Raw genomic sequence first — 26,262 nt, 5'->3', positions numbered from 1 at the left:
CATTAAGAGCTGCGCAATAAAACGGAGACCTATTTTACCCGACGCAAAACAGTCTTTCTCAATGCCGAATGTCTCACTACCGAAAGCACGCTTCTGGACTTTTGCCTGAATACTCCTTGTGAGCGTGTTGAAGACGGAGTTGTATTTTCGATACTCAGACTGGCAAGTTTTTTAACTTGCCGTCACTAAGAGATACTTCTAATCTCCTGCACCTGTTTCGTGTAGGAAATATGATGTATTAGATGATGCAAGGCTTCTGTGCTGCTTGCCACTCGAACGAGGAAAATTCATTTCCAGGTTAGCATCACAGGGTACCGAAAGAACCACCGTTCAAATTCTGCCAACCTGGAGCCCAAATCGAGCGCTAAATATCAATGCAGCATCTTAGCGCTAAGATCGAGTCGCCTTACCATTCACGCGCGATTTTTTTCGTCAAACACTCTATTGGTCAAGATGTGTTTTGTCGTCCCATAACAATAGTGAGCCATTTTGAGCTAATTTGCCCGTTTCCTTGCAGGAATGCTACTGGAACCGGAGGAATGGAGGAGCAAGGCTCCTGTGGTGTCAGAGCAAGTGTTCAATCGTCTGCCAAGAAGTTGAAACACAAATGTCAAACATGTGGTAAATTTTTCACAAGGGCTGTCCATCTATCTGCACATTACCGCACGCATACCGGTGAAAGACCATACAAATGTGAAATATGTGCGAAATCATTCGCGCGCAGGTCGAATTTTCGTGATCATGAACGGATTCACACAGGTTTGAAACCCCATATCTGTCAAATATGCACTAAACCGTTCAAGAGCAAAACGGAACTTAACCATCATCTCAAATCACACAGTAACGACAGACCTTTCGTTTGCGACATATGTAATCACTCCTTTAAGCACAAATATAGTCTCCAAAGACACCGGGAAGCATGTCAAGGGGACGGAACACCTTAGGAGTGCAAACAGTGTGGATATCGGTCCACAAAGAGAGAATACATCGACGCACATCTCTGCCAGAATACTGGGCGCTAATTGTGTGGAGATTCGTCTAGACATGCATTTTAACGAATTGCACATCCCTTGACGCATACGGTGTGCAGTCTTAACAGTGTGACTAGTGCGCAAGTGCAGTAAATTGCCCATGGGTATTGTATATGAACGTGACCATGCACCCGTGCAGGAAAAAATAAGCGCTGACATTCTCCCGCCGGGGTGATAAACTAACCGGACGCATCGTGTGGAGAGGCGGGCTTCTTTTGACGTTTAAGACTGCTGAGTGAAATGCAAGACGTAAATGATGCCGCTTGATTTTCCGAAATTACGAAAGGAAACGTCGTCTCCAGCAGAATTCGGGATGTTTGAATATCGAAGTATATTGCAGGTCCTGGCTAGAGCGTGCTTTTGCACAACTATGTTGTTCGCCAAAGTAGCTTTAGCGAACTCATTCCTAGACAAACCCTAATGAGCAGCAAGTTCGTGTTTTGTGTCACTAGAAGGTTGAAACGTTCGCAAAGAATCCTTGACACCTGGTTTAGTTCTGTGCAAATGGTCTGACAGTGTACTAGTAAACAAGCTTTACCTTATCATCGTTTTAAATATTCTGCAGTGTAAATAGAAGAGAACACCTCGCATTAGGAAACATTTTCAAAAAAGGCAGTTTTCTTGTCAACTAAAAAAAATGTCTACCAAAAATTGACATCCCTAGGCCTTGTTGCCTTCCAAAGACCACTTTTATGACAATATGTAGACATAAACATGCGGACATTTATGTCCCTTACAAATTGTTCAATGCACGTAATGCTTTGGTTCACTCTTTGGCTCTTGTAATCACAGCGAAGGTTTTTCTTCTTTATCATGCCGATGAGAAAACTGAAACTGAATTCGACTGAAATCATATGTAGCTTCACAATATTTGTTCTACCAAAACGAATATTTTAGCTGTTGTTGTATTAACGTGGAACCTCTGTCACATTTAATGTGCAGTTTCTCATTCATTCTGAAGCCGTCTCTTCTCCCTTGCACTGCACTCTATTACAGCTGTAGAATTTTTAGCCTCATGTGACAATCGTGTCCCTGCGAGCAAGATAGTTTTTAGTTATAATATTGACACGCGTAGTTCGTATGTCTTCTTGCTGTGGGCGCGTTTCACCGGATGCCCTTCTCATTGCATGACGCGCCTGCATGCATCAGAAGGTGCTACGAAGTTCGGTCTTATTTTTGGTATTGTTCAATTTTTATCACCGAATTTCACGCGCAACGCAAATACATTTGTGCATTCTGGAAGGCACGTGAGCACCAGCGATGCCGCTGGAATCTTCTACGAATAATGCGTGAACAGCCGACGCTTGTTAATCGTAAATCTCTTGTTCGACGATCGACTCATGTGCCCGGCACTATTTTTCTACCCGAATGTAACTTGTTTTGTGGGTTCCGGTTCGCCCAATAAAGCATGGTTCGTGAGTGATGGTTCTTGTTACTGTGTTATTTGTCGTATCTACAACGCGACATCTCGTAGAGGACCTTCGTGGTGACTGATCAAACCCTACCAGTCATGAAAAATATTGGAGGACGCTTAAGCTTCACCTTCGACAGTGGAACGCGACAGCGATATCGCAGCCCGTTAACGCTGCCCATTAATAAACGCAAGGGTATTGGGACATCCTCGCACCTGTCCCCGCACGGCCCAAATGCGCTCAAACAAGACGAAGGGGAGAAGCGGGCGAGTGGTGCGCAGCTGTCGGGGCAGCGACGTACATTGCCAGGAGGGGGTCTTCTGAGTTTGCCGCAAGATGGCTTTGCGTGTGCGCCAAGCGCAGAAGAATTGTAGCGGTAACGTACTTCGCTAGTCGTTTAACTCCGACTTCTGTAATTTACATGCTCATAATAACCGATATGAACCGCCGTATGACTTTCTACGGAACGTTTCTAAGGCAACGCAGCATTCACTAGAGGCGCTTTTGTCCCGCTTTGAGCCATCGAACTCGTCGCTGAGTGTTAGCGTCTCCTTCTCACATTATGGAGACCCTGGTTCGTTTCCCACCCAGCCCATTTCGGAAGTTATTTATGAATTGCCTTCCGGGATTTTTCGCTCATGGCCAACGCCGCCGACAGAGACACCAACGACACCAGCTTTTCTGCGACACGAGCTCCTTAACGCTGTCGCGTTAACATTGTCAACATCGTCATGGAGGATCGAGCTAGCCGCAGACTACGCCTGCCGCTTTAGTACGGACCTCTGCCCGAGAAGACCAGGACGATCATGACCCCGACAAATGCCACAGTGAGTGTGCCCGTGTCACCCGCAGTGACGTGTGCTGCAAAGCCAAGGAAGCCACCGATAATTAGCGGATCACCATTTGGAGATCTGGAAAGCAGGCCGGAAACCTTTGGAAAACCACTATGTTTAACAATTGAATCTTTGATGAGCTGCAGTTTCACAGTGCATTTCTGCATACATTCACGAGCGTCATGCCCAAGGAGCCAGTCTAAGTTGAATAGGGATGCCGAACGAGAACACCGTGACCCTCGGGGCAGAAATTCAGGCACTTCGACCCACAAATGTCCGAGAGGAAAGCGTTCTTCCGCGCTGCGGTTTTAAACAAATGGTTTACACAGAATGGATACGTGAACCAGCCAAAACCATTCCAATATTCCTAACGGAAGTCACGGGTATTGAAAAGACGTTGGAATAGCGCACTCAGCAACAGCGTCGCCTGGTGCTCCCGCCGAGGTGAAAAATTCAAATACAATAAGCTCCGACGAACTCCGAAACGCCCCTATAACAGTCTCACGTGAACTACTTAAGATGTTCTCTTCGATGCAGCTGAAGTAGCCTTAATTGCTGGCGTCATCTGGGGGGAGGTCCATAAAGGGGGGGGGGGGGGGTCCCAAAGGCCAACGTCACTTGCCCTGCCTCTGCATGGCAGTGTGATCTGTGGCACTGGTTAAATCATCTTCGCCCATTCTATAAGAGAGCTGGGCGACTCCGGGACCGTCGGGCTACATCACCTCCCATCTCCAGGTGAATCCAGAGACACGCGCGAAGAGCGTGCAAGCGCGGGCACTCAGCGGGCACACAACTTTCGAGCCGTTGGTGCCGAATAGCCGGCATCGTTCACTTGATCGCCCCCCCCAAAAAAAAAGAATTGGTGAAGAGAAAAGGTAGGGAACACAAACTTGAATTCTACTGTGACGCGTGGAACTCTTTCCTTTTTTTCAGTACTACTATGACGTTGCGGATAATGTATTCCAATGCGTGAGGGCTAATTAACCCTTTGATGATCATACTAAACTGTTATTTGAATACAAGCTTAAGGTATGTATGAGTCCAGGAGAGGCATTTAAACTCTGAACAATCAAACTTCCGGTGATAGGCATCTGAAGATACCGCGACTATGGCTTTGCCTCATTGGCTGTTACGGCAATAATTGTGCAGACAAGTCTGTCACTTATATTCCACAACTTAAAAGCCCCTCGAATCAGTGTCACTACAAGTAATTCTTAATGATAGATTGGTTATAATTCCTTATATTTACCTTCAAGACAAGTGCGTATTATTGGCAATAATTTTTATGGCCGGTGAGTGAATGCTGGGGGTGAATGCTCAACTATTTGTAGCGAGACTCTCGCTGCGATGCCAAAGGTAAGCTCACGGAACAAGTTCTCGTAACCTACGGTGAGTGATTAATAAAGAGGAGGGCATCTATTTAATGTATCACTTCATTAACATTGTTCTGCTGATTAGGCACTTGGCCCGTCTGGGCTTCTTCCCTACTTGGAAAGGAATTTTATATCTTTTTAGGCCATGAACACATCAGACTAGCGTCAACTTTAATGCTGCAACACGCCTGTCCTCGGCATATTCCTATGTTGAAGCTAACTTCGGATAACTGGTCGTACTTAAAAAAAAAATCATGTCTGATTCGTTATTAGATAAGCAAACAGCATAGACGATGCAATAGCATACTTTAGCACTTCTATTACTGATGCCATAAAACACATGCAAGAATGAGGAAATGAGGTCTGAGAAGATACGCGAGAAAAGCAAATCAAAGCATTGGGCACACTTGGTCGGTACCCAAACACGTAAAATTTTATCGAATTGAAGAAGGTAAGTCAAAGGATAGAACGACGCAAGGACAACCTAGAGAACAAGCTGAGGCAGCTTCTCTCTAGCATAAGGTCCTGCACAGAATAGATGCAAGTCTGGTATGGGCTAACAAGTTCCCAATGGCAGGAAACTCATCCGTAGACCCTGATGAATGACTGAGGCAGGAGCCTAGAAGATCATGCATATAATCTTGGTAAACACTTCGAGCATGAGTGTAACTCTACGCCTTAAATTCCACAATTTTCAACTTTTCCTTAAGATCTATTACAGCTTCTCTAATCTTCGAAGAACACTTCTCTTGCCTCCAGCACACTAATTATGCAGCGTTTTCAACTGGCCTACTTGTGCAATAATCAACTAAGGCTTTTAAGCAATCATTCGTGCACCCTGGAATTGAATCATGGTGATAGAGAGAGAGAAATCTTTATTCGAAGTCCTGATTTGGTCAATGGAGACAGGTGGCCGGGGTGCTAGCCCCACCGGTGCCTCGCTTCCTCAGCTGGTGGCCGGGCCTTGAGTCTTGGCGGCATCGTCGGTCGGCCTAACTAGCCAGATGTAACCCTTCGGGCATTCGCCGAGCAGCATGTCAGAGCTTCATTACTTATTTCATCATTTCATGTATCACCTCACTTCACTAGTGCTGAGTGTGAAACATAATTTACGACTATGGCGTCATCACTCCCAAGGATATCAACCTGGCTTCGGTGTCCACGGTTTGGCGCATGTTCTTGATTCGTAGCGTGTGACACGGATAAACACAGAAACATGACAAACACGTCTCACATGTCCAGGAGCAGTAATATAGGTCGAAGCACAGGCCAAGTAGGCATTCACGAAGCCTAAACCACATCGAAAGACAGTTCAGGGTGAGCCCATGCAATTGTGGTCTTTTTGTTTTTGAACTGAAGATATTTAGGTGAACCATTCCGGAATTTGTTGTTAATTGTGGCTCCTGCAATGTGACCCAATAGGGACGTGCTTCAAGTTACCTCGCACGCATACGTTGTGCAGTTTCCATTACGCCACAAGCGCAAGGATGAACCGAGAAAAAAAGAAGTCAACTTTACACTGTCATTGCAGTCTTACACTTCATCCTGCACACACCTGTCCTTACACAATGCCAACATGTGCACTGGATGGGCGTAATTTCTTTTTCCTTAGCCTGTTTTTAACCATAAGCTGGCACATCACTGTAGACTGCTTCCGATGAAGATTTGCTACCACCAAAAAAACAAATGTTTAGCGAAGATAACTTTTATGGGCATCACCGGGTGCGCACGTGCGCGGCGCAAGATACTTTCAAGCTTTAAGTTACAGCTGTGCGGTGAATTATGCTTCGATTTTCAACACCGTAAATGCATCGGCAAAACATGAATCTAAATAAAGCGCCCCTATTTGAGGCGCACAAAGTTGAAAAAAAGGGAAACTTAGCTTGCTTTTACATACTTCAGAAAACGCATGCTTTGTCTGAAAGGCAAGCTCTTCCTGGGAAGGCCCATCATTTGACAAGCAGATGCAAGGCGTCATTGAGCCAGTAACAACGAAGTTTTCTGGAAGGATAACGTTTACTGCAGGTGCATTTCGTTGTTTTAGCTTTTTTACGATCAATCAACGTGAATCACGTGAATCAATGACCCGAGCAAGCTCGTGGTCTGAGGGAACTCCGAAGGCTGTAACACCGAAGAAGGCATTTACTGATGCAATGGTTTGGTTCTTACCGCAAAACAACCTCATAGAACAACGCGCGTAGATTCACTTCATGAGGGTGACGTACAGAATTCCCGCGTGTAGTCAACTTCAATGTCCTATCAACTCTGCTTGCCGCAAGAAATTCCTTCTCTTGTACGCGATAGGCACGCACGTATTTTGAAATTTTCCTTCCTACGGCAGCTGAGGATGTCGAGCATTAAACTTGTACCGCAAGATATCGTTGAGAAATGTGGTCCTGTCTGCACGGTTCAAACATCAAGATTTTGCAATTCCGTTCAGGAATGTTCCTCTGGTCATATGGAGGGATTAGGATTGTGTAGTAAAATAATGAGGTGGCGAAAACACATGAGAAACGTCCATTCCTTGCGCAGGACCTTTGCAATTCACGCAGCAGTGCCTCGTGGATAACGAGGCAAATTGACGACAGGGCCTGTCATACTAGAAGAAGGAAATTCTGGCACACACAACCCATATTACTTTTTGGAGCGAAAACGGTGACCGCTGTAACGTGGTGCCAGCTGGTCACATGTGCAGCAGGAACTACACGTTGGTTGTTGCAGATGAAATATGTTATTATATTCGAGTAACGTCGCTTGTCGGTTCGGAGCACCTATCGTTTACGTTCGGTAAATAATTTTCCTTCCAGGGCAGCAAGAAGGGTCTGAGGTATCTGAGCCGTATGAGTGGAAGCGGCCTCGGGGCGCTTACGCATATGTTCCTCGAACATGGTTGGGTGGAAAAGACTTTTGGGATGAGGCATTGTCGCAAGAAACTGTCCTGTAGCATTACGTGGAGGCTCTATGTAACCCCCAAAACACACTGAAGCGAGCAGGAGTGATACTGTGCTAATAGAGAGCACTGGCATCACTTATACGTGCCTTGGATGTCTAACGTCAATCGTCGCTCGAATAGCTACACAGCCAGGGATAAAGCCAATGTTGACTTCACATATGTTGTCTTCACATTTACAGGTGTAATTTGGCCTAATTATATAGAGAAAAAGACTTTCTGATTCGCCATCGTATAAACGTTGGGTCACCTATTGTTCATTCTGTCTGTTCACTAATTTGGTCACGACTGCCAATATCTCCCGAGAAGAATTAGGACTACTCCTGAAAGAAACAAATAATAATAAACACATGTTCGTGTCTACGGTTTTTGGCTGGGCGTGGGCTTTGCTTAAGTTTGTTTTGATGATTTGGTGTCAATTCAGCACAGGGCGCCGGGGCGCCTTGTTTAGTGTTCAAATATTAATACTTTAGCGTCAACATAGTGGCGCACTCTATCGTCTTTTTTTTCCAGATGGGTTTTACGATTTCATTCGAGTTGCCCAAGTGCCCGCCGTTTTACTGGCTCTCTCATCCTTGGCACAGACTGCGCATGCGCGATCATTCAGCAAAGTTCTCTCTCAGAAAGACGCTAGTGCTCCGGAGCGTCGTCACCAGCCATGACTGAACAAAGAAGCAGTGGGCAAACGCCTCCCGCGTTTGCCTTCATCGAAGAAGCAACCCCGGGTACAAGCCGTGAAGGCGGCGAGGGAGCCTCAGGCACTTGCGACGATATCCCTGCGTGAGTATTCCCGCTTGTGAAAGTTTCGTTGGATATTGTCAGCCGCAGGAACAACCTGGAATACAGACTTTAACAGTTATACATTTGTTTGCATATCGAATTGGGCGTTTTCGAGGACGACTTCGATTCAGTGTGGCTGCGGCTGTTTATGACCATGATAAAGAGAAGTGCCTCCTGTTTTTCGATCAAAGTATCTATCCATATGAATATATAGACGCAGGAAAGGGACGACGACCTTTTAGGAAGGCTTATTACTGAACATTTGGCTGGTGGACCAGCTTTCGTCAGAGTACTTTACTGTACTCTCTGTACTCTGTACTATACAGAGTACTTTACGTCAGAGTACCTTACTGTACTCTGAGGAAGGCTGGTCCACCAGCCGAAAACGTTTATTAACCAAGTCTTCCTAAAAGTTCGTCGTCTACTTCCTGCGTATGTTATGTCGGGTCCTGCGTGCTGAACTTTGAAGAAACCCCCATATATTTTGTTACGCCCACTTGGGGTTTGTTCTGTTTCAGTTACAATAGGGGACCAGACATTTAGAAGTGACTTTACTGTGCTTGCACGTACAACGCATGACATTATTTTAGGAATTAATATCTTGCGTGAGTGGGGGGAAACTTTGGATTGTGGAAGCGGGGCGATTTCTCTTCGCCGCGACGTGCAAACTTCTATGACAGATAACACCAGTGATGCCGCCGACGTTCTCGACGTGTCGCAAGATGTGTGTTTGCCCCCGCAGGCGGGAATGTTTGAACCTGTCCATATTTCTGGCTCTCGGACAGGTTGTTTTTGTTGTTTAGCCGAGCCCGATTATGACAATGCGCTCAAGAAAAATGTGATAGTCCCTCGCACCCTCGTTGTCACCACTGATGGTTGTATTCGTTTGTGGACAGTGAATGTTTCAACCCAATCGATAAGATTGCCGCTAGGACTTAACCTGGGAAGTATTGACGAGCAAGCCATTGTCAGCGTCGGAACATTCGACGCTGACAATGGTGAGGAAGACAATGCTGTCTTCTAGTGAGCAGTGTCTGCTTGAAGGAGTGCTCGCTCGCTACGCCACATTGTTTTATTTTGCTCAAGGTCAACGAGCGTCCCATACACCTCCAGCGTCTCGTATGCAACACCACTTCCATACAGGGCAAGCGACGCCAATTCGTCACAAGCCCTACCGCGTTTCACCTTCAGAGAGAAAAATCGTCGCCGAGCAGGTCAAAGAAATGTTACAGAAAGGAGTGATCCAGGAATTATATAGACCTTGGGCTGCTCCTGGGACCCTAGTAAAAAAAAACTCGTTGAGATTCTGTGTGGACTATCACCGCCTAAACACCGTAACAAAGAATGACGTGTGCCCCCTGCCACGAATAGACGACGCCATTCACTGCCTCCAGTCCGCGTCGTATTTCTCTTGTTGATTTACGGTCAGGATATTGGCAAATTCCCATGCACCCCTCAGACAAGAAGACTGCCTTCGTCACAACTGACGGCCCCTTTGAGTTCAACGTTATTCCCTTTGGCCTATGCAACGCTCCAGCGACATTCGAGCGATTTATGGATAACGTACTCCACGGACTCAAACGGGAAATTTGCATGTGCTATTTAGGCGACGTCATTACCTACGGCCGGACATTTCACGAGCACAATCAGCCCCTGTCGGTGTTCTTGACTGTATCCAGCAAGCTGGCCTTATTTTAAACTCGAAGAAATGTCATCTCGGTGAGCGTGAAGCCCTCGTATTAGGCTTTCTGGTCGACAAAGACGGCATACCACCAGACCACGAAAAGATAGCAGTGGTTCGCGACTTCCAACAGCCACACATGGCGACAGATCTGCGAAGCTTTTGGTCTTTTGCTCATATTTCCGGCGCTTGATCAAGAATTTCGCACAGCTACCCTCTCCGCTCACGTCACTCCTTCTCACTCACTCCTTCACAAATACTTGCAATGAGGACTGCTAAGTGCGCGTCGGCGTTTCAACAGCTGGAATTTTTGTTGACTTCTGGACCGGTTCTACGGCATTTTGATCCGGAGGCGTCAACTGAGCTGCATACTGACGCCAGCGATGTGGGTGTTGGCACTGTGATTTTTCAGCTCTGCGGTGGCCTTGAGGATTTGTTTGTCTACGCTAGTCGAGCACTTACAATAGCGGAGACAAACTACACCGTTGCTAAACTCGAGTGTCTAGCAGTCGTCTTCGCCATTCAGAAGTTCCGCCCGTATCTACGTGGCCGCGCATTCATGATAGTGACTGACCATCATTCACTCATTCACCCGGCTGCGTGACCCGTCAGGCTGGTTGGCCCGTTGGGCTTTGCACCTTCAAGAGTGCAGCTTTTCCGCTAACTAGAAAGGCGGACGCTGTTACACAGATGATGATTGCCTTTGCCACACGCTAAAGCTGAGCATAATGACTTTGATGACTACCTAGTTTCCTTCTCTTCGACTTTCCAGACCTGGGTACCTTCGAGAGCGAGCAACTTTGCGACCTTACCTTGAAACCCCTACGGGCAGCCGCATGTCAGCCAGCAGGAACAACACTGTTTACTTTTCGTAATGGTTTGCTGTGCAAAAAAAACATAACTTGGCTGACTCGCAGAGGTCGCAAACCAGGCAACTACAGGGACGATCTCACCCATAGAGAGGAGATACAGTTAAAAACGGCCGAAGGGAAACCCATACCCAAGGTCAATAGGATCGAGGTGTTGGGGCTCATCATTGATGCCAAGGGCAACAACGGAGAAACCCTCAGAAGACTGGAGGGAACTGTAGCGCAAATCATGAGGCTAATCAGAAGGATAACAAATAAACATAGCAGGATGAAAGAGGAAAACACGATAAGGTTAATACAGGCCTTCGTAATAAGTAGAATAGTATACGTGGCACCGTACTTAAAATGGCAGGCCGTGGAAAAGATCAAACTAGAATGCCTCATTCGGAAAACATACAAACTAGCCATAGGACTACCGATCAGCACCAGCACGGACAAGTTGCTGCAATTAGGCCTAAACAACACGATAGACGAGCTCATTGAAGCGCAATGTAGGGCACAATATGAACGCCGCTCTAAGACTAGAGCAGGCAGACACATCCTAGAGAGATTAGACATAGGTTACCACTTTCAGCACGATGTCAAGATGGACATCCCGAGAGAGACGAAGGAAAGATTGGTAATACCTCCCATACCAAAGAACATGCACCCGAAACACAATGACAGAATACATATATATATATATATATATGTATATATATATATATATATATATATATATATATATATATATATATATATATATTGTACTGTCAAATAGGGAGCAGTGGGGCTGTGGCTCGGAGAGAGACAACGACGACGAGAAAGAACAACCTTGTTTCGGTGCTCGGTCGGCTACACTACCTCTCGCTGCTCCAACGTGCTAGTCGCGAACGCTTAGTGCTCAAAGTGCTTCGCGACATTTGGTGGAAGGTGCTGGACTTATTGCCAACCTGGAACTCCGAAGCCGGACGATCCCTGTCACATCTCCCATGCCTGAGGAGACTAGTCCTACCACGCCACCCCTGGCGCCGCCTCCAGTCGTCTGTCCTGGTGCGCCTCGCCAACGGGATCCTCCCATATTCAATGGCACTGACGATCAGGACGTAGAGGACTGGCTGTCATCATACACCCGAGTAAGTGCGCACAACAAATGGTCTGAAGCTGACAAGCTTGGCTACGTCCCGTTCTACCTTTCCGGGGACGCCCATCTTTGGTTCCGCAACCATGAGGCTGACTTTTCCACCTGGACAGCATTCCGAACGGCACTTCAAGAAGTGTTCGGTCGCCCTGCTGTGCGCAAACTTCGGGCTGAACAACAGCTTCGCTGTCGTGCCCAACAAAAGGGCGAAACTTTTACGAGCTACATTGAAGATGTAGTTGACATCTGCCGGCGTATAGACCCAGATATGACCGAAGATGCCAAGGTCAGGAACATCTTGAAAGGCATAGACGATGACGCCTTCCAAATGCTCTTGGCAAGGAATCCTCAAACGGTCCACGACATCATAACGCTTTGCCAGAGCTATGAGGAGCTGCGCAAACAACGGCTTTCTACGCACCAAGCACTCGCTCCGGACGTCGCGCTTGCAGCTCTGAGTGATGGTCTCACTTCTACTCCTTGCAGTTCAGCATTTTTCGACAGAATCAAGCAATTTGTACGAGAAGAAGTGGCGCGCCAACTCTCTCTTCTGCCAGTCGCTCCAGCCTCAGAGCCGCGCCTGTCTCCAGATCTCCGTCACATGATACAAGAACGAGTCGCTACCGCAGTACCACTTGCTCATCAACCACCTCCTACGCCTGTGCCACTTACGTACGCTGCCGTTGTCGCTAATCCCAGGCCCCCTTCTGCAGATAATCAATCCAGACTTACCAGCGGCTTTCCCTCACCTCCGAAAGCAGCTGCAACATATTCTGCCCCCCCAAGCAGCTACTGGCCGCCACAGCAGCCCGTGCGCCCACCTCGGCAGTATTTCCAACAATCGCCACCGGCTGTTCTCAATCCATGGCGCACCCATGACAATCGGCCTATATGTTACTCGTGCGGCCTACCTGGGCATGTCGCACGGCTTTGCCGCCGACGTGGATGGTATCCTTCTGATTCTCCGAGGGCAAGCAGTAATGTTTTCGACTTTCCGTCCCGTTCTGCTACTGCCGCTCAGCCCTTCGAAGCCTCGCCTCCTCCTTCCCGACCCTTCAATACCCGTCGGTCTCCGTCTCCCCGTCGGCGTTCTCTGTCGCCGCTTATCCGTCGTCCTGAAGCTATCCGAGAGGAAAACTAAGGACCGCAGTTCCGGAGGCAAGAACTGCGATCTCAGCGAACTCCTCAAGACCTCATTTATTTCCTGCGAACGTCCTTGAAGTTTATGCAGAAGACATTGCCGTTCATGCGCTTGTAGACACGGGAGCAGCAATATCAGTGATTTCGGATCAGCTTCGTCTTACCCTTAGAAAAGTCGCGACGCCATATTCTGCCATTTCCTTACGTACAGCAAGCGCTGCGCCGATTGAACCCTTAGGGAAGTGTACCGTGCGTGTTGTTATAAGCGGCGCTTTATACCATGTTGAGTTCGTTGTTCTGCCTCGCTGTTCCCATGCCATGATTTTAGGATGGGACTTTCTGTCCTCTCATCATGCCGTTATAGATTGTGCCCGTGCTGAACTCGCGCTGTCGCCATTCGGCACCAATGTTTTTGAAGATACTGATGACACTTCCCGTCGTGTGTTCGTCACCACCGACACCGAGCTTCCTCCATACTCTGCCGCACTTGTACCCGTTTCCTGCGTTGGTTTTTCCGACTCCACAGTTCTTTTCACGCCGTCTAAGCTTGTTGCTCGCCGCCATCCTTTCTTGCTTCCTTTTGCCCTCCTTGCCATTCGACAAGGTTCGAGCGGACTTTATGTATCGAACCTGTTTCCTTGCCCTGCTAGGCTGCTCCACAATGAGTGTCTTGGTTATGCCGACGAAATCGAACCAAGCTTCCTTTACGATGTGCCTGACGACCCGGCTTCTCCTCCTGTTGACGCTCTGGCCCTTCAAGTTTCTCCTCCCACGCCGCCGTGTGACCCAACATTTTACCAGAGTATTGATCCCAACCTCACTCCAGCGCAGCACGCCCAGATCGTCCATCTTCTAGACCGCTTTCGCACGTCATTCGACCTACAACAATCTCGCTTAGGCCGTACTTCCACTGTTGTCCATCACATCGACACCGGCAACCATGCACCTCTACGCCACAGGCCGTATCGTGTATCCGCCACGGAGCGTAGCGTGATCGCTGAGCAAGTTGCAGACATGCTCCAACGCGGTGTCATACAACCTTCACACAGTCCCTGGGCTTCCCCTGTAGTGCTGGTAAAAAAGAAAGACGGCACAATTCGCTTTTGCGTGGACTACCGGCGACTTAATAAGATCACACGCAAGGACGTTTATCCACTACCCCGTATTGACGACGCGCTAGACTGCCTCCAAGGCGCTGAATTCTACTCCTCCTTAGACTTACGATCCGGGTACTGGCAAGTGCCAGTGGCTGAGTCAGACCGTCCGAAAACAGCCTTCATCACACCTGACGGTTTATTTGAATTCGCCGTGATGCCATTTGGCCTGTGTAATGCGCCTGCCACATTTGAAAGAATGATGGACAACATCTTGCGCGGCCTCAAATGGCAGATATGTCTGTGTTATCTGGACGACATCGTTATCTTTCCACCGGACTTTCCTTCCCACTTACTTCGACTTGAACGCGTCTTACAGTGCATCGCCGATGCTGGCCTCCAGCTTAACTTGAAAAAGTGTCACTTCGCTGCCCGGCAGCTGGTCATCCTCGGCCATGTCGTGTCGAAAGAAGGTGTACTCCCTGATCCGGCGAAACTACAAGCTGTTGCCCAGTTTCCCCGACCAACAACTTTGAAAGAACTGCGCAGCTTCATTGGATTAGCGTCATACTTTCGCCGTTTCATCCGCAATTTTGCCACTATAATAGCGCCTTTAACGCAGCTTCTTCATGGTGGCCCCAACCTTTCAACCTGGGGTGCTATGCAGGATGCGTCGAGTTTCTCGTTCACCCGAGTTTTGCCCGAGTTTGGTCGACGGCAGTCAGTGAAAGGAGATAGCGCGGAACGGGCCGAAGGTGCAGGCAAAAAAATATGTAGACAAGAAGTCGCGTATGACAACATGAGCGCACCCTGCGCGGCACGCTGCTTCCACGTTTCAAGCGAAGAAGGCTGCACAACGAAACGCGCCAGCGCCGCGTATTGTTATCAACGGATTATCGCAACTTAGCGATACCGTGACTGCCCCGCTGTCTGTCAGCACACTTGCCGTGAGCCGTTTGCCACGCCTTTCCCGGGCGCGTCAAGGGCGTGCCTCATCTTTCGGGCGCTATCTCTCTATCCTCCATCGAATGCGAACGGGGTACATGCGGCGCATTCTTGCACCTACAGTTTCACTCAAACGAATACGTTAAAATACGACAAATAAGTAACGCACATTTTTATTTCTTTAGGTATCTGTTTTTCGTTTTCAATGCTAGAAATTTGTGATGACAAACGGAGATTGAGCAAATTATTAAATTTTGCACTTCTTGCCGTGAGTGGCGACAGGGAGGCAAAAGCTTAGAAGCGGTACATTGAAGCGGGTCGCACGCACGAGGGCGTTCAACGTAGATAAGTCGCCTAGGGGCGCTGCAGTGCTATTCTCAATAAAGTCGGTCATGATCCATGGAGGGTCATGGCCACTCTTTCTCTATTAGAAGAATAGAAACGCAGCGCCGCGGTACGGCTGTTCATCGCAGGCGCTTCACTAGGCTTTAAGGCCCCCGCTTTACCGACTAAAAATGACACAACAGCTGTCGCTGTAAAATGGCGGTATGTTATTTTAGAGTGCGTAGTGACGCAGTTCAGTGAAAATGTACCAGTTTATCTTTGTGCACGAAGCCTCTGCGATACATTGCGAAACGTGCGTGCTTCCCCAGCGACAGAATTCATCGCTTGTCATCGCTTGCCCAGTGCAGGCGCCTCTGAGCGCATGTACGCAGTATATGAGTGTGTTGTGCAGTCGAACGTGCTTGCGGATTACCTCTGCTTGAGCCAGCAGCGATCGCAGATGGATATCGTAACGACACCGCAGCACTCGCATTTTGGCAGGTGAGGGCTCTTTTGTGCATTTATGAAATCAGATTTCGAACGGAGAGAGGTGTTGGAACTGTTGAGTGCGCAGTGCTTGTGATGAAGAAATGCCATTGCACTGGGCCTAGAAGAGCGAGCGATTCTCGGACGCTGATCGTGTTCACGACGTTGTGGCTCCCTTTCATCACCGATGACAGAGCAGCCATCTGAAATGACTGCTGCAATAAGCACTCCTCAGCATCGTCGTCCCCCTCGACGCCTTGCAAGCACCTACAGTGATGTGCCGATAATTATTTACTGTGCGCTACGCGCCGCAATGCAGGCAGTGAAACCGTGTTGTGCGGCGATCTCAGCCCGAGAGGATGTATGCCAGCGACAGTCAACGCTTTGTTTTCGATAGTGGTGCTCAGTACATCACCGATGACAGTGCGTTGTGCGTGTTTTATGTCGGCGGTCAAGATTGTTGATGCCTCTCAGCTCGACACCGCGTCGCTGTTGCCGGAAGATAAGTTGGGCGTGGCCCAACTGTAGTGGGTGCGCGCGCAATAGTTACATGCCTCGCGCGGGGCGTGACCTCTGGTTTTGATTGACAGGCGAACTCGTGCTAAACTCGTACATCGCGAAACCCCCTCCGAGTTCAACTCGGGAACATGGCGGCGGCAGCAGCAGCCTGTTTCATTGCATCCAGCGGCAGCAAACGTCAGTATGACCGTCCGGACCCGTTCACCTGCATGACCGACGGGGAGTTTCAGCGTCATTTTCGCCTGTCGAAGACATCAGTGTGCTGGCTGTGTGACGAGCTAGGCGAAGACTCTCGTCTGCGGAGACAGCGTGGCGGGCTTCATTCGCTCACCGTCGTAGAGCAAGTCATCTGTGCCCTCCGTTTCTACGGGACTGGGAGTTTTCAGGGAAGCGTCGGCGCCGAGCGTTACATCGGACGCCATCAAACTACTGTTAGCCACTGTGTCAGAGATGTGTATGACGCGCTTATCGATGCGGCAGTGCGTAAGCGGTGGCTAGCTTTCCAGAATACTGCGGCGGAGCGGGCATATATAAAAGAATGCTTCCCACTTCGTGGGAACATTACGAACGTAGTCGGGTGTGTCGACGGAACGTACGTAGGAATTAAGGCGCCTTCAATGTCAGCGTTACTGTGATTAACAGACTTTTTCGCTGGTTGATCACTTTTTGTCGATTGTTCTACTAATCTGTCAGGGTGCCTTCCAAATGGCTCACTTTCTTGGGAAAGGGGTGAAGTGTAAATAGATAAATGGATATCACTAATTGTGTGAAGTAACCTATGAATCCTAATCTGATAAACAACTTGGGGTTCTTCATTGGTGAAGTTACTAAGTATGCACAATGCTGAATTTTGGTCATGCGTAATCTATCGGCCGCACGATGAAACAGCGAGGCATTGCACAATTTGTTGCAGCGCGAGATGTGGATGTTGCGCCAAGCCGGTTGTGCCTATGCATTTGTGGCGAAATGAAAATGCATTGAGAATCTTAGTGTGTTGGCTTGCATGAAGAAAATACTTCAGATTGTTTGCTCTGTTCACTGTCGATGCATGTGCCAGAGGTTCAGTGCATCTTCTTTTTTTTGGGGGGGCAGCGTTATTCTGGATGGATAAATTGTATATTTTCGTCTCATAATGGGGCTCTAATTCTTAAGCATTAGAACAATGCACATCCGATACTCTGCAGAACTCTCTGTACGTGAAGATGTCATGAACCACCAAGGCATTATTACATATCGGGAGAAATGTGGTGCAGATGCCAATGAAAAGTGGGTCTTTAACCTACCATTATAAAAATAAAACTTGCAGAGCAAATTGACCATTTGTACAGGTTTAGAGCAACGATTACACAAAACGTGATATGCCCAAACGAGTAAACACTTGACGCATTGCCAAAGTAGGCTGAGCGACATGCAGCATATATTTATTTATTTATTTAAAATACCTTACAGGCCCATTTAAAGGCATTGGGTAAGGGGGGACACAAAGTAAGTGTTTCAACAGGAGTAAATAATATAAACATCAATACAGGCTTTCACAAGATAAGTAAAGCAGTACAGGAGTAGAGAATATAAATATCTATACATGCATTCACAAGATAAGTAAAGCGAAGTTCAATAAATGTTTGTCTAGGCTAAGCTTTAGAGAGCGTAAACACAGTAATATACTCATGCTCACAAAAATATAAAAATACAAGTGTGAAAAACAGCGAAGGAAAGCAGGTCAATAACATCCTTATACAATGTTTCTACAGGAAATTCACCAATTCTTCGCGAAAAGCGTCACGATCTCTTATGCTCGCATTGAACATGTCTCGTAACTGTTATTTTTATTGTAAGCCCTCGCTGTCACACCTTTCCCTCCAGCACTCCCTTTACTGAAACGTGGCACTGTCTTTCCATTGGTGTCATGATGATAATGGTAACGGCAGCAGCAAGGCTGGTTAATGCTTGCCTCTTTGATTCCTGTGAGTTTAGCGGTAAAGAATATGGCACGTTCATACATACAGCTGTGCTGCAAAATTTAACATTTGTGATTTTTCGGAGAACTAATTTGTGTTGGGAAATTTCAAAGATGTGCACCATTGTGGCCTAATAACTAGAGCATTTGTGTGGTTGAAGACGGTGTATTGGTATAGAAGCTTGAAGTTTAATTGCACAACAATTCGACGGGACACAGAGAAATACACACAGCAGAATGCTTTGCTGTGTGTGTTACACTTCTTTGTGTGCCGTTGAATTGTTGTGCGATCCAACTTAAAATAGAGCATTGGGCTTCTTTGGTGCAGGACCGAGGAAGTGTGAGCCATTCGACAACATGCCAGTGCCTTGCCACACACTTATGGAAGTCGGAAGGTTTGCAAACAAAGCTTTGCTTTCAAATCCAACTGCTCAAGTAATACAAGCGCTGATTGAAAGAACCATCACACAAAAATAATGGTGAAATCAATGGCCTGTGAAAAGTGTAATTTGTATATAGACACTGTTGACATAATAGGTGCCATACCGGTGCCATAATAGGTGCCATACCGGCCTCAAAATTGTACTGGACAGAGCAGTTTGTTTCCTATGTGAAGCTCGACCTTCCATTACATGCTGTGCAAATAACCAAGCTCAGTTTGTTTTGACGTGCTACACAACATTCAGTGTAATCTGTTTTTGATTCTAAAGAAGTGCCAAACACCACCTCTTTTTCAAGGACATCATGGGAATATTTGGCGAGACCTTTTTCAGCCCCTCATAATGGAAGTGTGGTCAGCCAGCTTTGCTTGGATGCCTTTATAGATTTCTGCTCCTGATCATTGTGCGCTATCAAATTGCAGAAGTCTATGCAACTGGTGCAAGGCATTACGTGTTTCTATAGTCGGATACAACTTTAGGAGGCTGCGGAATCTGCACTTTAAGGCAGGTGGACACAAGCCTGCACCAATGGGCACGCACTCGAGACTGATATTGTGCCACCAGACAGACTAATATTGCTCATTGGAGAGAGACTATTTCTTTAGACGTGTAGGCAATCGGCTGCTGCGCTTTGGTCATCTGGGTGGGGCCTCTCCTGTCTTCTGAAGTTTTATCCGACTGTAAAGGATGCTGCTTTTCATACAACACAAAAGGACAAAGTGTACAATTATTTGGCCTATGAATTGGATACATCAGAAGTGTGCTATGCAAGGGCTTAAGATGTGTGAAATATGGTACATGCAATTATAAGACAACGTTAAAGAATATGTGGTATCGAACATGCATGTAATGGCACATTTGAATCGGGGAGTGTTGCAGTCATATGCACAGTCTATAGGTGATAGCATTATTAAGCTCCTGCTGTTTCCTTTCTTCATTGTGAATTACACACACCGTTCATCTTGTGGCTAATGAACACGCACTGTATTCTTGCACATAGAAAGAACAAACAGCATGATGACGTGTATGCTGCATTAGTGTATTTTTTATTTACATGGTCCAAGAGTGGCACAGGTTGTCTTACGTTTTTGCCTATTTTGAAGGGACACAAAGTGCATGTTATAAGTCTCCTAATATGCACAGCACAATGTTTACTGCAATAATTTTATTCATGTTCTTGAATAATAAACAAAATATTAAACTGAAAGCTCCTTTATAAGGTGCCTTCTGTGGGCTCGACAGGACAGCAGTGAGGGCACCGATACTACTGTTGCGGAGCAGCCCTCTGGACCTTTGCCACACTCTCAAGAGCACGTGCCTGGCGCTCGCCTACTGCCACCAGGCGGTTGAGTGGCTCCAGCAGCAGAATATTTTGCTGCAAAAAAGTGTATTGGAATGAATCAGCCACATACAAACCAATATTTACAAAGAAAAATGCTCGTTGCACTATTAGTACTAAGTGCCCTTAAATGTGGAAGCCTCTAGTGTAGTATGCTTAGTAAAACAATGCGTTGGGACAACATTGCTTTATTTTTCAAAACTGGGGTTTTCTTTTTCACAGCCAATTGTCATGTTGATTAGTGTGCCAGCAGCTGAGGTGGCCCTGCACCTTCACAAGTCTCTACTGTGAGCACCACAAACCTATTTTTGTTCGCTGCAAAACAAATGCCTCACCCTACAATCCCGTCTTATACGAGCTGATTGCATCCTATGCCTACAAACATCATATTCTTGTCCCATTACGCAATTTTCTACCATCGTTGGCTGTAGTTCTCTCGCCTTGACATTCATTCTGTAATGCTTATGTAATCACCTGATATGAATTGGCAACAAGTGATCGAATACGTTCATGGCCTGCCTGCCGATTCCTTTCTTTTTTAATCTCAACTAGCATATCAGTTGCCATGGTTTACTACGCCACTGTCTTCCTGCCTTAATGCTATCTGCAACAATTTTTGTTACTTCGCTTTCTACACAGTCCTTGACATCTCAAGTTTCTTTGTTAACCTCCAGGTTTATGTCCCATATTGCATAACCGGTGGAATGCAATGATTCTAGACTTTTTTCAAGGATATCGGTAACGTGGCGATCACGATTCGGTAATGCCTTCCATGTGCTGTTCAACCCATGAAATGTTTGTATAAGTTTCCCGCTTTATATCAGTACTTGCTATTGATATTTCACTTGGATAAAGATACTCTTCCATAAATTTTCTAGCTTAATGTCACTCATGAATTTCTGTTGCCTCACCAAGTTAGTGAAGGTTACCTTCATCTATTCCATATTTTCGCGGGCCCACTTGCACGTAAAAGCACGAACACTCATTGGTTCTCACTGCCTTCTTTAACCCATTAGGGACCGGTTTCTTTATTTTTTTGCTTTCTTGAAATAAAAGTCATATCGTAACTTACATTTATACTAATAATTCACATGCAATAAATTATTACTCTTGCCTAATTAGGTTCTGAAATATAGCTTGTGACCATATGGTCACACTGGGCCCTTACGCTACAGCAAAGTATGCGAAGTTAAAAACATTTATTTCAAGCCATGAAACATCACAAAAAAACATATATAGCGAATAGTCGAGCACTTATTTAGTGTGATATGGTTTAAATCTTGGAATATACATGCTGACGTCATACTTTGTGCATTTTGTGTGCACCGCGCTGTTGCAATTATCTCATGTACACCTCCACGTCTTGCCATTAGGTATTGGTGCAACAAAGCGGGCCACTTGGTCACACCGCGTACCAGTCAGGACATCACCAGTCTTTGGTATTCTGCGTTGACCAGGTCCTCTATGCGTATTGTCCCATCGCATCAGGAAGCTCTGTGCAATTTGCCTGCGGAATTCCACCTGCGTGACGTTGAACCCTGTGCTACGAATCAGCGCCCAAGCATTGCTGATAGATACATCACAAAGTGAAGTGAAAATCGGACACCACCACTTTTTGCCACGGATTGCGATCCTATAGGCGCCTGTATTTGCACCCATCTGGTCCGTACCTCCTATAAATCTTGTACTTAGCAACAGTGTTTGGATGACCCACCTTGATTCGCTTCTTCTCAACATACGAGTACTTGCCCTATCGAGTACGGCGTTGTCAAAAAGATCGAACAAATCAACAGGTGAAAAGTCCCTTTAAGCAGCAAAGTTTGGGTCGGGAAATATGCCAAGGCTTGTCTGGAGATCACCTTTCTTCCACTTAGAAGCAGTGGATGATAGCAGTGGATGGCCGCATCGACTACAGAAGAAGAAACCTCTGATATTCTGTCACCTTGCTCGCCGGGGTCGTTATTGTCGGAGTCGCATCCACCAATGCGGCGTCCATCAGAGAAAACAGTTTCAGTGCCGGCTAATAGCTACCACCTGCTTAGAATGTCAATGAGCCCACCTGAGTCTTCATCGGCCGAGTTTTCACCCGAATAGGTGCTAGCCTCTGGCGGCTCGATATAAATCACTGACACGTCGTCATGTTCCTCTACGACTGCTTTGCTATTTCTCCCAAGATCAACCTTTTCATACAATAAAATAAGGAATCATCACTGCGAGAACGCGCCAACAGCCGTGCAAGAGATGAGAATGCTGGTAAAAAAATGAATAAAAAGCTAGGTAGCCTAAAGGCCCAGCGTGACCATATGGCAACGCGCAAGATAACATGCTCGTTCATGGATAAATAAAACATTAATCCTTCACAAATGCTCATCGAAGGTCACCTAATCAAAGAACAATACGGAGGTAAGGATATCTGACTATTGCATAAAGAAGTAGTGAAAAAAAAACACGCTTACCCCTTGGAGCAATGCATGGCAACGCTACTCCCAGAGCAACACTTATTCCCTCCTTTGCGAGGGGCTCTCACAAAACGACTGACAGCTGCTGCCACTTGGTATCCATAAAGGGAACTCTAATCTGTCAAACGGCACGTCAAAGACGATTTTGGTGCCGTTTTGTTAATCGTAATTTATTGAAATCCACTGTGCATACTACCGTGACCATATGGTCACGCTGGTCTTTAATGGGTTAAACTGCTGGACATTCAGTTCGTTACTACGAAAGTGACATAATCCGTGCACTCTTATTATGCTAAATATGAAACAGTAGAAATATACTTATCTGCAGTTTGTCGAAGTCTCCTTCACTGTGTTGGTAGCGAGATCCATCGTCGGTACCACCTCGTCGCATCGTAGCTATATAGGATGTCTACCTTTTGCCCACACTATGTAATGTTCGTGACGCTCGCAGTCACGCAGAGTGGAGGAACTCAGCGCACTCGCAGAAGCAGCACCGGACAAGTTGTTTCTTCAGCACTTCGCCGTGAACAGTAGGTGCGCGTTGCGATCTGTAAAATCGCCGAAGCTATTGGCAGTCTTACCGGGTGCACGGGAAGATTGCCTACGGAGGAACAGAACTATCCAAGAAATAGTGGCCTTCGTCGAGCTTGATCACTACGTCGCGCACTGCAAGCTCGTGGTACGGGTTTGTTTACACTGGGCCTCTTTGATGCTTAGCCGCCATGCTTGCCCGGTGAATGGATGTCATGACTAGAGTCACTGGAAAAATTTTTTTTCAGTGACTCTAGTGATGACGCCACTACAGCGCTCCCTCGTGGTATAATGCGAAGCGTACTAAATTACAAATTAGTCTAAGACGCATTCAGTGCACATCTCGTAAGCTTCAAAATGCTTCTAAACTACGTTAAAGTAACTAATAATATTGTACTAAATGCATTTGTTTTACAACTTGCTTCTGCATGTAATGCACTCGGTGGAACGACAAACAAGTGAAAGAAGGCACGACCATGCACCGACGGTATGATCACGTGAGCCCCAGTTTGTCGACCGCCCAGAAGGCAACGCCCAAGGAATGATAGCCAGCCAGAGTGAATCTAGATAAACCAATGAAACTGGAGGCTTGTCGAAAGATAAACTGTGTCTCGGTACCATTCGTGCTTTCATCTTGGGGTGTCGCCAGAGCTCGTGAAGATCCCGAGTTTCGCCAAACTCGACGCATCCTGCATAGCACCCCTGGTCACCGGATTGCGATGCCGCCTTCACAAAGCTGCGTCGTCTCTTGACGTCACCGCCAATCCTGCGCCATTTCGACCCCAGTGCTCCAACTGAAATACACACGGATGCCAGTGGCGTTGGCCTTGGGGCCGTTCTCGCTCAGAGAAAGGCTGGCTTCGATGAGTACGTCGTTGCCTTCGCCAGTCGTGCACTCACTAAACCTGAATCGAACTATTCTGTCACAGAAAAGGAATGCCTCGCTATAATTTGGGCCATAACCAAATTCCGTCCGTATCTTTATGGCCGCCCGTTTGACGTCATAACTGATCACCATTCGCTGTGCTGGCTGTCGTCCTTAAAAGAACCATCCGGTCGTCTTGCTCGATGGGCCCTTCGACTGCAGGAGTACGACATTCGCGTGCTGTATCGTTCTGGTCGAAAACACTCGGATGCGGATGCCTTGTCTCGTTCGCCACTAACAGCCGAAGCTAGCTTCCCGAAGGCCTCATTGTCCGAGTCTTCCCTTGCTGCCACGGACATTCTTCTGGAGCAGAAGAAAGACCCATGGATTGTGTCCATGGTGCGTTTTTTGTCCAGCCCATCGACACCCACTAACAATCGCGCATTACGTCGCCAAGCACATCACTTCTCCATTCGCGACGGGCTCCTGTACCGTCGCAACTACCTCCCGGACGGCCGCAAATGGTTGATTGTTATCCCGCGCCACCTGCGTTCGGATATTTGCGCAGCGTTCCACGACGATCCCCAGTGTGCGCATGCGGGGGTACTGAAGACATACGCGCGTCTACGCCTTCGTTACTACTGGCGGGGGATGTATCGATTCATCCATCATTATGTCCGCTCCTGTCTGGTTTGCCAACGCCGTAAAGATCCCCCTCGTCGTTCAACCGCTCCATTGCAGCCTTTGCCTTGCCCAGCACGTGCTTTTGATCGAGTAGGCATCGACATTTATGGACCTCTGCCAACCACATCAGATGGCAATCGCTGGGTAATCGTGGCCATCGACCATCTTACGCGCTATGCGGAAACTTCCCCTTTGTCCAGCGCTTCTGCACGTGACGTCGCCTGGTTTCTCCTGCGCAACATCATCCTTCGCCACGGAGCTCCCAGGGAATTACTCAGTGACAGAGGCCGCGTCTTCCTCTCCGACGTCATCGAGGCTCTCCTCAAAGAATGCCGCATCATTCATCGCACCACTACTGCGTATCATCCGCAGACTAATGGCATGACCGAGCGCTTTAATCGCACTCTTGGTGACATGCTGTCCATGTACGTTGCATCCGACCAAACCAAATGGGAAATGTCGCGAAGCACTTTGAGCACTAAGCGTTCGCGACTAGCACGTTGGAGCAGCGAGAGGTAGTGTAGCCGACCGAGCACCGAAACAAGGTTGTTCTTTCTCGTCGTCGTTGTCTCTCTCCGAGCCACAGCCCCACTGCTCCCTATTTTACAGTAGAATATATATATATATATATATATATATATATATATATATATATATATATATATATATATATATATATATATATTGTGTGTGTGTGTACTTTAGCTTGCGTTTGATCAACGCACACTTGTAGCAGTAGCCCACTGGCTTGGATGTTAAGCTGCTTAGCTCGACATCACGGGTAATATTCCAGGCGCAGTGGCATTTCACCAGACATTGTGAAACGTAAGAAAGCTCCGTAACTTGTATTTACGTGCGCATTACCGAAACCCAGGGGGTGAAATTAAATTCCGTGATCCATCCAAGAGTTCGTCATTGCAAAATCAGGCTTTTGAAACGTGAAACACAAGGATATAAATAAATGAAACAGTACGTCACACTTCCGTTGGCGGTCGAGTGAGCACACTCCAGGAGCCCAACGAAACATCCCACAAATAGTGCCATTTGCTAAACACGCAAGAGATGTGTGAGTAAGTGAGAACACTACTGAACTTTTCGTTGTTACTTGTTTTTCAGGAAATATAAAACATGTGCCTAAAGAAAAACGCCATATGTCTTTGAAGTGAACGCCGTGTTCATTCGTAGGAAAGGTTAAGGCAAATCGGAAAGCACTACCGGGACGCCGCGACGGCCATGTCATTTTGGCACGACTGCGAACGGCCGCGTTGGCAGAGCGTGCGAAATTTATCGTGAAATGGCGAGAACAGTTGCCGACTGCAAATCTTAAGATGCGTGGTCGCACGCTGGCACAGCTGTTGCGGACGCGGCTGGGTGACTGATTCGGCCGACTGGCACGGCCCTTGTACGAGAGCTAATATAATGCAGCCAAA

At 47.2% G+C, this 26,262-nt stretch overlaps 1 protein-coding gene across 6 annotated transcripts in view; it reads left to right on the top strand.

The window, feature by feature from the left end:
- The window catches only part of LOC135919771 (uncharacterized), a 111,167-nt gene that overhangs the window by 30,050 nt on the left and 54,855 nt on the right, over window positions 1-26,262 (top strand). For 5 of the 6 annotated variants that reach the window (XM_070526012.1, XM_070526011.1, XM_070526013.1 and 2 more), the window contains one exon: window positions 8,113-8,379. In XM_070526012.1, the coding sequence (XP_070382113.1) occupies window positions 8,258-8,379 (122 nt within the window). In that variant the 5' untranslated portion in view covers window positions 8,113-8,257. Of the gene's footprint in view, window positions 1-8,112; window positions 8,380-26,262 lie in introns of those variants that run through there. The other variant, XM_070526014.1, reaches the window with a different exon arrangement.

Source organism: Dermacentor albipictus, chromosome 9 (assembly GCF_038994185.2).
Source record: "Dermacentor albipictus isolate Rhodes 1998 colony chromosome 9, USDA_Dalb.pri_finalv2, whole genome shotgun sequence".
Taxonomy (NCBI): Eukaryota; Metazoa; Arthropoda; class Arachnida; order Ixodida; family Ixodidae; genus Dermacentor; species Dermacentor albipictus.
This window is presented reverse-complemented; position numbering and strand designations above follow the sequence as displayed.